Source organism: Lytechinus variegatus, chromosome 13 (assembly GCF_018143015.1).
Source record: "Lytechinus variegatus isolate NC3 chromosome 13, Lvar_3.0, whole genome shotgun sequence".
Classification (NCBI taxonomy): domain Eukaryota; kingdom Metazoa; phylum Echinodermata; class Echinoidea; order Temnopleuroida; family Toxopneustidae; genus Lytechinus; species Lytechinus variegatus.
The window spans coordinates 22,447,692-22,462,351 of record NC_054752.1 but is presented as its reverse complement, the minus strand read 5'-3'; the positions used below and the strand labels follow the sequence as shown (position 1 = coordinate 22,462,351).

The window sequence follows — 14,660 nt, the reverse complement described above, 5'->3', positions numbered from 1 at the left end:
CGGAAGTGATCTTAACGAAGCGTGATAGGGTACATGAACGGGAGAAGATTGGTGGTGGGGGAGTGACTGCATGAGAGAGATCGGAGGGACTGAGAAAGAAGGAGAAAGACTGGGGGGAACAATTAGCAGAAGAGAGGAAGGGGAGAGGAGGGGGAGGGTGATGGGGGTATAATAACCGATGAGAAAAGATAGGTGAGGGGAGAGAGGCTGAGACGGGTGGTCATAGGTAGAGGGGGAGAAAGAGCCAGGAAAGACGGGAAAAAAGATAGAGGGGGAGGGGCGGGGCGGGGGATAACGAGGGGGGGGTTGTGGTTAAGTGAGACAAACAAAGTCATAGATGCATACAGAGGGGAAGTGTACTCCAATTGAATAGATACCTTTCAGAGGGATACTTAATATAATTCCATGTTCAAGGGGATTCTTTTCGAATTTAAAAGCTCGTTTAAAAAAAAATTGTTGCCCCCCCCCAAAAAAAAATTTCGATGCAAACTCTATTAGGGGACCCATGTTAAGGTATCTCTTTAGATGGTGTAAAGTGTTTTTAGGGTGTGGGTGAGTGAGGAGTTTTGAAGGGAGAATCTCGAAAAAAAAAAGAAATGGAAAAATTGGAAGAACAGAGACCAAGAAAAGGACAAATACAGATGCACGGAGATAAGGATAGAGAAATGGGTAGATGTCCATTGACGGAATTCTAAGAAAGCGCAGATTAAGAAGAATCGGAAATGAATGACTGAGGAAATGAATAGCCAATCACGGATTGGTTTCTTAAAAAATCTTTAAAGAGGGAGAGAGAGAGGGGGAGGGGAATAGAGTTGATAATGACAGATGTACTCTTATTGGGAATACGGACGATAAAGTAAACCCGAGCGACATGCTGGAACAAATAAATGAATCGCGAAGTGGAAAATCGACAATTTAATAAAGGCTAGATCACTCGGGAATGAAGAGAGAGGAAGAAAGAGAGAGTACTGTATCTTGTGCAGTTTGTTGAAAACAAGTAAAACAATGATGGAGTCATTATTAATGAGTGAGCAGGCGGGAGGGAAAGAGAGAGGGTGGGGGAGGGGAGGGGAGTGGAATTAGGACAGAATGGAGAGGGGAGAGATAGAAAGAGAACTTTATTACTTCTCATGACGTCACAATCTTGTTTATTGTTAAACATGTCGGTGGAAAGATTGGCAAGTACGAGGAAAGCATAAAGATGTAGCGTTTCTTTAAAGAATGGCGAAGATTTCATTTCATTCATTTCATTAGATCGATGATAACGCAATAACCCAATGTCAGTACAGTGTAATGCAATGCTGTAATTCACTTTATTTGACACTCCAGATGTGAAAGAAACACTCAGTATAAAATAGTTTTATGTTCAGTTGGGCTAAAGCCAGGCTGACACTTGCACGATTTTGTCGTGGCAAGTCGTGCCATTTTGGGGCACGAACTGGGAGGCTCTCGCACTGTTTACGACTTGTTCACGCATAGTTCACGACAAGTTCACGACTAGTTCACGAATAGTTCACGAATGCATGCCCGTCAGTGTCCACATTGACACGAACTGGCACGAATCCCACCATGGCCTAGCATCCTTTGGCAAGGCGTTAATCCACACTTTGCCACTCTCCACCCAGGTGTTAAATGGGTACCCGGTAGGGTGTGAAAGCCTATATGCCTAGTAATTGAGTCTTGGAACTCTTGTTAGACTGCTTCCCATGGAGTGGAGAAGGTGCATACATTGTATGCAGGCATGCGAGCATCCGATGACCGGGGTAATATTTCTGTAAAGCGCTTAGATACGTCGTTCCGATGTATTAAGCGCTATATAAATGCGGAATATTATTATCATTAGTGGTTATGACTCGCGTCTTTCAATGTAAAGGACGTGGATTAAATTCCCCGCCCTCGAGTATTTCCGGTTTATTAGAGTCGGTCACTCACGGGGTCACAAGCCTGCACGTTTTTTGTTACTGAGGTCTTAAAAATCACATGCTGTAGTGTGAATGGATACATAAAATTTACCCCGGGACTGTGCCGGGATAACTTCTCTACTTTGAATGCCTCTATAGCGGATTTATAGCGGTGTCGCCGTCAATCGACAGCACCGGCATGAATTTGAAAACCAGACGGTATTACTGTCTGAATGTGTAACACCCTTGCATGCGTTTAAGCGTTTAAAATCCGTATGTTCTTATCGATTGACCAACCGGGTTGACTAATCATCACTTAGGGGGTGCTGTAAGAAAATGTTTGCTTACAATTGGAAATAGACGTTGCAAAATGACAATTGAACGATCAATTTTAATTATGGCCCTTCGATGTAATATACGTTCAATCAAGAACAGACCAGGGCCCGTCTATATAACAAAGAGTTGCGACTGATCCGATCAACCACAACTATGGACGGCCAGCAACGTCAACATAAATTCATCGTTTTCTTGACGATTTTGTGTGTTCGCCTTTGTTTACAAAGGACTTTTTGCGAATTTCCTGTAGAAGAAATTACGACACTGATGGATTGATCCAACCAATCGTCACACAATGTAGGACGGGACCCGGTTCTGCAATCAATTGCCGATTTGCGATGAATTGCCATACTTGCGATTGATTTTGGGACCAAACTTCAACCTTTGACCTGAAATTGACGGCAAGTTTCTCACAATGCCCCATTAAACGAAGTTTAGAAAACTCGTAAGCAGAAATGCTTCTGATGAAAATATATTCCTATTAGATCTGTGTACATGACTTGTATTTGTTTACTTTATATTTGCTTATATAGGCCTACATGACTTGCAGAGAAGACATTAAAAGGCTATAAGCTTTTTATTCAAAATACATACCGGTAGACACACACCCTCCCACCCACTGTCTTGGGATATGACAATCGGGGACTCACTTATCATTAATCGCCAAACCGGGGACGTGTGTTTGCGGTCTCATATTCTCAAAAATTGAATATAACCCACTTACCGGACATAGTGAGCACAGTTCGCTAACCGGGGACGTGTGTTTGCGGTCTCATATTCTCAAAAATTGAATATAACCCACTTACCGGACATAGTGAGCACAGTTCGCTAACCGGGGACGTGTGTTTGCGGTCTCATATTCTCAAAAATTGAATATAACCCACTTACCGGACATAGTGAGCACAGTTCGCTAACCGGGGACGTGTGTTTGCGGTCTCATATTCTCAAAAATTGAATATAACCCACTTACCGGACATAGTGAGCACAGTTCGCTAACCGGGGACGTGTGTTTGCGGTCTCATATTCTCAAAAATTGAATATAACCCACTTACCGGATATAGTGAGTACAGTTTGCTAACCGGGGACGTGTGTTTGCGGTCTCATATTCTCAAAAATTGAATATAACCCACTTACCGGACATAGTGAGCACAGTTCGCTAACCGGGGACGTGTGTTTGCGGTCTCATATTCTCAAAAATTGAATATAACCCACTTACCGGACACAGTGAGTACAGTTCGCTAACCGGGGACATGTGTTTGCGGTCTCATATTCTCAAAAATTGAATATAACCCACTTACCGGACATAGTGAGTACAGTTCGCTAACCGGGGACGTGTGTTTGCGGTCTCATATTCTCAAAAATTGAATATAACCCACTTACCGGACATAGTGAGCACAGTTCGCTAACCGGGGACGTGTGTTTGCGGTCTCATATTCTCAAAAATTGAATATAACCCACTTACCGGACATAGTGAGCACAGTTCGCTAACCGGGGACGTGTGTTTGCGGTCTCATATTCTCAAAAATTGAATATAACCCACTTACCGGACATAGTGAGCACAGTTCGCTAACCGGGGACGTGTGTTTGCGGTCTCATATTCTCAAAAATTGAATATAACCCACTTACCGGACATAGTGAGCACAGTTCGCTAACCGGGGACGTGTGTTTGCGGTCTCATATTCTCAAAAATTGAATATAACCCACTTACCGGACATAGTGAGTACAGTTCGCTAACCGGGGACGTGTGTTTGCGGTCTCATATTCTCAAAAATTGAATATAACCCACTTACCGGACATAGTGAGCACAGTTCGCTAACCGGGACGTGTGTTTGCGGTCTCATATTCTCAAAAATTGAATATAACCCACTTACCGGACATAGTGAGCACAGTTCGCTAACCGGGGACGTGTGTTTGCGGTCTCATATTCTCAAAAATTGAATATAACCCACTTACCGGACATAGTGAGCACAGTTCGCTAACCGGGGACGTGTGTTTGCGGTCTCATATTCTCAAAAATTGAATATAACCCACTTACCGGACATAGTGAGCACAGTTCGCTAACCGGGGACGCTTCCTACCTCCATTTGCACACTCAACTTTGGTTTAATTTGCCAAATGGGACTTTCTTTTTACAATCGAAAGTTTACTATATAAAACGGTTTGATATTGAATTAAGAGTTGATTGGCACGGTTATTTGAACCGGGGACGTCCCCGGTTGGTGGCCGGTAAGAAATGTTAGAAAATGTAACCGAAACGTAGATCGTTACAAACTAACATAGACTAGTAGTCTAGTAATAATAATGTGTCCATTTATATAGTGCAGTTACTATGTGCATGTACTCAACTGCGCTTTGATACTTGGTACCCCGGCTGTAGCTAAGCCGCAATATCAATAGGCGCTAAAGCGTTCAAGGAATAAATCTTACCGGGTACCAATTCACCTCACCTGGGTCGAGTGCAGCACAATGTGGATAAATTTCTTGCGGAAGGAAATTACCCATGGCTGGGATTCGAACCCACGACCCTCTGTTTCAAAGTCCGGAGACTAATCCACTGGGCCACAACGCTCCACTACACATAGTACACACACATTAATCCCATATTTGAAAATATGTTATTTCAAACTCACACACACCTCTGTAATAACGCATGAAAGCGAGAACACACACTCGTGTATATAATTTATAATACAATACAAGTAATAATTTATATGGGAGTGATTGTGTGTGAGTTTGACTATTTGCTGGTAACCGGTCAAGGTCGGGATGCATACAAATTCATCACATTTTGTACACGAGTAAGTGATGCTCAGTCGCTCCCAGGAAACCCACTCCTAACTGACCAATGGTATGTCATTTGGAGCCGGTTTCACGGGTGTGGCTGTGTGTGGCATTAGATGTGTAAAAAACTGTGGACGTCCCCATTTGCACTTGTGTATAATTATTAGTGCATTGCAATTTGGCATTTGATTCTTATTGGTCAGTCTTACAGGCCTATCAGAGGCCCGTTTTATCCCGGCGTTTCATATAGAGTTGCAACCGTTGTAACTTTGCCATTATGGCAACTACCATGGTAGCCTTGATTTTGATTGGCTGTTGAGCCCTGTTACCATAATAGTTGCCATTATGGCAAAAGTTACAACAGTTGCAAGTCCTTTATGAAATGGGCCCCAGGTTTCTGTCATTTTTTGGACAAAGTTAAAGAGTTCAAAAACTTTTGAAGTTATGATAGCTTTGGTCACGGTTAAAATCAACTTGTATATAGTATAAATCTGATTGCATGATCGTCAAATAGTTTTCTAATCAACCTATTTCCCCCTTTGTAGAATGCTGGAATCCTCCACCTACTTTCTCTAATCCTGCTTTAGTCGGGATAATTAAATCTTATCTCCATCTATTGTATTTCTATCTTCATCATACATTTATTCATTAATCTATTTATAATGAAAACATTACAAATTCATTACAAATAATAAAACCTAAGACCTTGAATCCTTTTCAACAAAAGAATTTGAGCAAGCTGGGATAAAATTTAATTAGGTCGATAATAGGTTTCTATCCGTAGTAAACATAATCTTAATAAGTGACTGATATATCAAATATGGACCTTACGCTAAAAGCTCTTTAAATGAGGACAACAAATTATTCAAAGAATCAAATTAGTAATCGTTTAAATTCAATATTATATTTCCGGCTTCATATTGTTTGAGTGAAAATATATTTGACGCAACATCCATATAGTTTTGAATTTATTTCTTTCATTTGTTTTGTGTGACATTTAGGATTGACTTTACTGCTAAAGTGTAACAAAATAATTTTGTTAAAAAGGAGACATGTTTTACGCATGTATAAACATACCTTCTGCATATTCATGATGGTATGTCTGTTACTGGCATAAACAAATATTGCTTAAATACAAAATTCAATTATCTTGTCATTTATTTTATTTTTATGAAATTTCTTTTTAAAATTTCTTTTATCCTTATTTTCTTAGTTTTGGATATAATTGTTTTTTATACTCTTTTCCAAAAAAGTCCACTGACCACCCCCAAAGATTAGCGTTTTCCTTTTTTTTTTAAATATTTTTTTCATTAGTTTTAACCCAAGGTTACAGGAAAGGTAACAGCTCTATGTACAAACAATGTTGCTAAATTTTATTACCATTTTCTTTGAAATCTTGCGCAACTTTTAAGACCGAATTTGATACTTACGGGTATAACCTCTCAAGGCTAATTATTCCTTTGTGTGAAACATTAATTTGTAATATCAACAGTCTCATCTTTGTAACTTGTGTACACGGCCTTTAAATTAATAAAAAGGTGAATATTTTCACCATTGCTGGTCTGCAGTGTTTTCTGGGAGGCACGATTGTGGTTTTATATTGTTTTACAAGACATTGACAAAGATGTCAGAAATAAAGTTTTAAAACACACACAAAATTCCAAAAATATATAAAGAAAAAACTACTTTTGCCTTTTCATGATGGAAATTTGGAAGAAGTTTTGAATAAGATACACAGTTTTCAAAAATAATGATAATACATAATAAAAAATTAATTGAATATTTGGTATGAAAATTTTTTTTTTTGTGCAAGTATATAGTTGAATAATGAATTCACTTTCAATTATCAAGTAACACCTTTTAGGGTACAAGTGGAAGCGCCGTGGTGCAGCGGTTCTGACTCTCGCCTTGTAATCAGAGGGTCGTGCGTTCTAATCCCACCATGGCCTAGCGTCCTTTTGGCAAGGCGTCAATCCACACTTTGTCACTCTCGAATCAGGTGTTAAATGGGTACCCGGTATGATGTGAAAGCTAGTATGCCTAGCAATTGAGTCTTGGAACTCTTGTCGGAATTCTCCCAAGGGAGTGGAGAAGGTGCATACATTGTATTCTGGCATGCAAGGATCCGATGACCGGGGTAATAATATGTCTGTAAAGCGCTTAGAGACGTCGCCCCGATGTATTGAGCGATATATAAATGCGGAATATTATTATTACAAACGGATATATTCTGATATATGTCGCCACATGCTAAAACTGAAATGAACAGTTGAATGGTTGAAGGGGTGACGACCTTTTCCAATTGTTGCACTTGACACTTGGTTCGATCAAACACTTACATTGTTGCATTCAGCCTCATGCAAGGTAAGATATAACATTTGGAAAGGCCACTCACTCATTCAGTTTTTTTCATTTAATTATTTTGTTATACTAGTACTATTATTATTATTACACAGTAAAAACGCTGTTTAAGATTGTATACAACAAGTGGCTGGAAAGGTGATAATAATGAAAAAAAAATAATACACAGTAAAAAAATTTATACAACCCTGTTTAATATATGAACCTTACAGTATTGTTTAACCGTTTAAACATTCATGTTTGATTCATTGAAAATTAGATATTGAAAATTAAACTTTGTTGATTAAGATCTAAACAATTGTTTAAACTGTTTAAACAATTACTGTAAGGTTCATACATTAAACAGCTTTGATTATTTTTTTTTACTGTGTATTATTTTTTTTTCATTATTATCACCTTTCCAGCCACTCGTGTCTTGCTAAGTAGATAATTCATCTTCCGAGCTTGAAAAAATAATAATGTTGGGAGATTATGGCAAACCACCTAGGGCCTTTTTGATAATGTAGTGCATGGTGTAAAAAATATATAACAAGTGTTTTTGTATCTAGAAGATTCTAATGTAATAATGGCATAACGGAAGTAAAATCTCAAGGCGAACAAAATAAATGATACGGGAAAACAGTTTGAATTTAAAACGATATTCATTTTATTCACAACGTAATCAAACTACCGGATACCATTTCAAGTAAAGTAGAAATGGTATATTAGGCTAACCTAAAAAAAATGTAATATGTCTAATGACAAACCAAATGTAGAATATGGCACTAAGCAAAAAAAATATATATATTACATGTACAGAGCAAAAAATGAAAATCCATATTGAGTCCACATCAAAAGGACGTAAATGGGGGGGGGTAGGGGTCATGCCTAGAACGTTACTCTAATGCAAAAATCACAAAAATATACCCTTACACACACGCTCTCAAACACACTGACCCTTTGCACTGACCCCTCCCCCGCACACCCTCACGCGCAATCCCATACACACACTCGCCCACCCTCACAGACTAAAGAAAACAGAAAATGAATATTTGGAATAAAGTCCAAGTAAGCCACTGGCGTCAGAATGTAAATGTAACATGTAACCATAATTGGCCATATTTATTTGCCATGGACGCCCTTTCACCTACTTTCACATGCTCGTCGGGTGTGAAAGTGAGATCATCAGGCCATCAACATTTTGGTCAAGTGAGCTTCATTATTTTCGTTAAAAAAGCGAAACCTTCCTTCCTACGGAAATTATTTTTAGGATTACACGATTTCAAGGTCAAACGTAGATATTGTCTATCTTTAATGTCTATAAACTTTGCCTTGCTTGATGCAATACATTTCAGTTTGATGTATTATCAAACTGCTGACAAAGGGAAAAAATGAAACAGTCAACAATACTATTATGTCTAGCCCAACTTGAATTGGTTTGACTGAATGATAATTAATCAACCGGACCATTAAGTAACTCTGTTGGCTTAATACGTTTTATTAAATAGCCTATATATTTAAAGCATAAACAGCTCAAATAACTAATGGATTCTTACGAACTCCTGTCAGAACAAAATTGATCCGGTTAATTGTTTCCATACTTCATTTCCCACTTTTCAAATTATTATCACTTTGAAACATGTATAAACTTACTTAGGGGCTAATCCCCCCTCCCCCCCCACTCCACCACGTAGAAACTGTTATAAAATAAATAGACAATTGTATAAGGCCTATTAGTAGGTCAACACTAATACTTCGGTCTAAAATAACAATTAATTACAATTAAACATCCTCTTCAAACAGGTTTCTATAAGCATGGTAAGAGCCCTTCTACTTGAATTATACGTGACGGGGTTCTCACTGATTCATCACTATGTAGTTAAAGATCTCCGAAACGCGTGTAAACTCCATTCGATGGTCGTCATGATCGGGCTTTTAAATAATATTATTTCCGGCAAAAGATTCAACCTTTCCCCAAGATATCAGTATAATTCAACATGAATAGTCTCGGATAAAGCGTAGTTCGTTGTAGAGAGGTGGGTGATTGAGCACACATTTTAATCGACAGTTTGAATTCACTACTAGTCTACCGCTCAGATATTCTAATGCCCTATGGGCTAAACCAATTTGGTCTACCTTCAATTTGGTCTAATCAGGGGCGGAAATCTCTCCCAAAAGGTAGGGGGGACAAGGGGCTGAAAATTTGACCAAAAAAAGGGTTATCACCCCCAAATTTAAGGTTATTTTGACGACAATAAATTAGACAAGCAAAAAAAAAAGAAATAAAAAGTTATCATCCCAAAAGTAAGGGCATCTCGTCGTAAAATACATGTTTTATTTCGATTTTGAATGATGTCTTCCTTACTATCATAAAAGATCACAAGTAGTAGGGGGGACATTTAACATTGTGTCCCCCTACTATTTTTAGCAGGGGGGACACGTCCCCCCTGGGATTTCCGCCCATGGGTCTTACTGTCGTTCGGGCTACACTGCACTTGTCAATCTAATACTCTCATAATTGTCAGTTAGTCTAAACCACACTTGATCTAATTTCCACTTCAGGTATATTTCAATGACTATGTCAAATGAGAATATGGTTCATAAACCGTTTATACAACCAAATTTACAAGGTAGTCTTAAACCGTGAGGATATTAAACGCAAAAGGTATATCCCAACTTCACATCAGGCGAAATAATAAATGGGCTAAATGACAGCTCAATCAAAATAATGATCAGTAGATGAACTTGGATTACGGAACGTAAACGAAGCTGCCGTAGACCAGTTGGTGATGTACCTAATATCTTATAAGTATGGCGCAATCCTCTAAAAAAGACATTTGCTTGTGACTGTAGTTAGATATAGCTGGATATAGTTTTCTTCGTTGCGTCATTCTGACTGTTTGTTTCCGTATTACCAGCCTCATCCTTACCGAACAGCGATCCCCGAACACCACCAGAGCCACAGAACAGGTCCCGAACTGCCAAACGAAACTCTTGGTAACTGATGGTATAGATGAGAGGATTGGCACACGTGTTAAAGAAGGCAATGATGACAAAAACGTGGTATAAGTGGCTGTAGAGATACGAACGATCAACCAGTCTTACGTTGTAGGCCAGGAGACCGGTGCTATCCGCCACCCAGCAGACAATGAACGTGACGATGACGACGAACATGATCTTGATGACCTTACTGCGGGCTGCGAGGAGACTCTGCGAGGGACCAGCACGTTTTTGGTCCAGGTTGAGGTCCACGGATCCGACCGTCTTTGGCTGAAATTGCTTCGACCGCTGACGCAGAGAACGCGTGATCAGATAGTAACAGAGAAGCATGATGATGGCGGGGAAAATGAACCTGATCAAGAACACGACAATACCTAGGACGATCTGAATAGAATAGTGGCTATACACCACCCTGCATTTTCCTGTTGTGCTATCGACCCATGTAGTCCCGAATGTGCGGGAGTTTATCGCAAAGGACAGCAACCAGATCGCTAAGAACCAATAGACCAGCCGCTTTGGCGTGACCCATACCTTGAACTTTACAGGATGGACCACCGCGATATATCGTTCGATAGCGATAGCGGTAAGAGTGAATACAGATGAACTGATCGATATCCAGAGGAAAATTGAGGAGTAGACTAGCTTACATGCGACGTTACCGAGAGCTGTGTTCGGCGCCCCAGACAGCCTCGGCTGAGGGATCATGAAGATGGACGTGATGAAATCAGCAGCTGCTAGTCCACCGATGAGGATATCGGTGGGCTTCTTGAACGATCGCCTATGGAACAGGACGAGCAGGACCAAGAGATTGCCGCCGAGACCTAAACACGCCACCACGAGTTGAATGCTTATCCAATATGACCACGTGATCGGAGTCCATAACCAATCAGATCGCGTCGTATCATTCAGGGAGGCTGAATCGGCAACTGATGAACTATACACGGCAAAATCAGTGCCTGCCGTTGTGGACTGTGTTTCCATTCTTGCTCATTCGTCTAGTGTTCATTCGTTTGTGTAGAGGTGTCAGGATTCTTGTTCTTCAATTTACTCGATGGAAATATATTAAAGGTTTCTAAGAAGGAGCAGCAAGGGGTTTAACTTTTCCAATGCCAATGGATTGCTCCAATACCAGAAACGGGAGCTTTGTTAGGTAGATCTGTATACAAAAACAATTGAAAACAAAAATTATTTCATTGTCATTATTATGATTTACCCCCCCCCCTCAAAAAAAAGAAAGAAATGTAATCAATTTACTCTCTGTTTTATTTTTAGTTTGTGCAGCATAAAACTGTAAATCCTTTCCTGTTTTTTTTTTTTGGGGGGGGTGGGTTGGCTTCTCATTGACCAATTTTTTTTTTTAACCGATCTACTCTTTTGCGAGATTTCAATGAAAGTTGCAATCATTAAGTATCCCAAATCTGTTAAAAACAACTCATTTAAATCAATTAAATGAATTAAAAAATCTAAGAGATATGGCTTAATATATTAAAAGGCATTTAAATCACATTTCCCTCACCATAGAGCAATTCTTTGTTCGTTTTTTTTTCCATTTTTCGTGAGAAGTTTGAGTTGTATTTTTATACATGTCTTTATAATCTTTCTATAATAAGGAAGACTGAAGAAATTGTAGATTTTTATTTGGAGTAAAGGATACAGTTGAACTTAATCTTTAAGCCCCATCTGCCTATCGTGGATTTGCCTATACTGTGTATCAGGTTTTATTTATCGGATGATCTGCACTGATATTCCTTTATTCGAAGTATACAGAAATTTATTTCAAAACGAGAACTTCATTTCAATAGTTATCTGCCGCATAATCATATTCATCTGAAAAAGGATTCTCAAATAGGTACACTATATGCTTATCCAGATTAGTGGGCCCTTTTTCAATCAGATGAGTATTCTTTGCTGCATGTTTGTTTCTTTAGGTTTTTCAGGAGAAAGGTACTGGTATTTTTCATTCTCATTTCCGTTTTGTGCCTCTGTAGCTCGAATGAACATCGAGACAGCGTTTTCTCGTTCGCCAGATCATAATCCCGTCAAATCTAGTAATCACAGCGTCTTGGAACGAAACATAAAAACATTCAATAATCAACACTATCCCAATTGATCGAGTTTTTCATGCAAATCCCCGCATTTTCCAGGAGCAGATCTACCAGAGTTTTTTTGACAAAAGATTTACAATAGAATCCCAGATTATGCAAATAAGTATAGGGAATATGGAGACACAGGCATTAATAATTTTGATGAGTTGATTCGTTGCATAGAGAGTCGTACTACGTTTAAGCAGGAAATGTCTTCTACAAGAATTTTTCGAAGTGACATGGTAATAGAAAGATTATAATAAAACCGTGCTTGTAATTCAAACAAGATTTTTTTTATTATCACTTTGGTATATCCAAATCTAATTCAAAACAATTCTGCTGATTCTAACATTTGCGTATAAAAAAATATTCTGGGAAATGCTGTCAAAACTATGTTTTTTATTTGAGATTTTTTAAGATTTAGATATGCTACAAGTCTTTTCTAATACAAGAGACCATGTAACAAAAACGAAATATTTGTTCGTATTTGAGCGAACATTGAGCTTCTGTTTCGGGTCCATGGTGTCAAAAATTGATTGCAGGGAACTCACACAAAGCTTTGCTTTCCATGTAGGGTTTCAGTTTATTCCGTATTCATATTTAGCTTCAAATTTTTAATTTTGCTGAAGTAGAAATGAAAGAGAATAAATACAAATCAATCCATTAATTCATTTACCATTATGTTTGCAGTGTGTCTCAATTCATTATCATGATTCTAATAGTCTACTTGTTTTATATTTTGCTCGGCCGGGGATTATTGATGTATAATTTCCGTCAGGATATTTACAGAAAATCATGAAACGCACTACAAACAGTGCACAAGAATTTGACTAAAATTAATCACCGGACTTTGATATAACGAGAGTCCTTAATTGACTATGACTCTGGGGGAAAGGACAGAGAGAAAGGATGATACTTATTACGTTTTGAAATGCGCATTGGAATTGAAAGCTATTGACTTGAAGTATAATTGATTTATACTTTGATTTTTGACTGTACGACCGGCATGTTGATTTCATGTAACTATTTCCTCTTCCGTGTAAATAATTTTGGTAAAGTATCTGTTCAAATTAAAGTTATCACTTAAAACTTGTTTACACGTTATATATCTCCAAATCTTACAATGGAAGAAAATTTCAATCATGTCACGAAATTGACACCTTAATCAAACAATTTTACAAAGAGCAATTTATTCATTGAACATTCTCCATTCGAACTACTTCTTACAATGTGCTCATTCATTTTGCAAGCAATTTTTGACACCTTGGAGAAAAAAATATATTCACCCAAACATACGTATATTATGATTTTATGTGTATGAGAATAACTACCATAAAAGAAGATTTTACGGTATCTATCAATGTTTGAAAATCGCCAGCATTAGCTATTAGCTATCATATTATATCATTATATGTATGTATGTATAAAGAACGATCTCTTCAGAATACACTTATTTCTAATTTTGATCCTCAAAATACTTACTCTATCTGGATGAATACCATGAATACAGCGTGATGAAGTCAAGATACTGGAATAAATCGCTCAGTTGGCTTATTCTGACATGTCTGAAGTGGCCAAAACCAAGAGACTGAGCTGGTCAAAATGTCGCTTGCATGGCCAGACCTCTCTCAAATGGAATAGATTTGACAGCAAAAATTCATTGTCAATCCCAGTCTGTCTAACCCCCTAAACCAATGAAAAGCTATTTAGATTTGACAAAAATCAAACACGCATTGTTTTACCCCCTTTCTCTCTGGCCTTTCTCTGAAGTGTTGTTATGTTTTCTCCGTCCATCACAGGTGAGCAAATGAAACATGAAGTCGCATAAATCAATATCATCACTCCTTTGTTTATGCTTCACTCCTATACCACAGCCACGCCTATAGACCAATACCATCTACGGGTATATTCGTGGAAGTGGAATCTCCCTCACATTATATGGCAAGCCGGTAGTGCCATAATGTCCGCTCTCAAATCTTGAGCTTATCCATAGACCATTGAATATCATTCTACGCATGAGCAGAGGATGGTCATTCGAGATTAACCTTCGATGAGGTTTCAACTTTACTGGCACAATCATTTGTGATTTGATAGTCATTTTTCGTTACATCCACACAAGGGCAACACCCTAGTTGGTTCATAATGATCGGTATTTGACAGGGTAGCCTATGGGTAATTGGCAATTTGAATTTCCAAAGATTTCCAAATTCGATCACTA

At 38.5% G+C, this 14,660-nt stretch overlaps 1 protein-coding gene across 1 annotated transcript; it reads right to left on the bottom strand.

Annotated features, from left to right (window-relative positions):
* Window positions 1–9,389: 9,389 nt before the first annotated feature.
* LOC121425868 (cholecystokinin receptor type A-like) lies at window positions 9,390–13,977 on the bottom strand. Its single transcript, XM_041621951.1, has 2 exons — window positions 13,925–13,977; window positions 9,390–11,514 (listed from the first exon to the last, which is right to left on the bottom strand). Exon 2 carries the CDS (start codon window positions 11,337–11,339, stop codon window positions 10,212–10,214), a length of 1,128 nt encoding a protein of 375 aa, XP_041477885.1. The 5' UTR covers window positions 11,340–11,514; window positions 13,925–13,977; the 3' UTR covers window positions 9,390–10,211.
* Between the last annotated feature and the right edge of the window lie 683 nt (window positions 13,978–14,660).

Coding starts and splice junctions, on each gene's coding strand:
- LOC121425868 (XM_041621951.1), bottom strand. CDS start 11,339: ATGGAAACACAGTCCACAACGGCAGGCACTGATTTTGCCGTGTATAGT.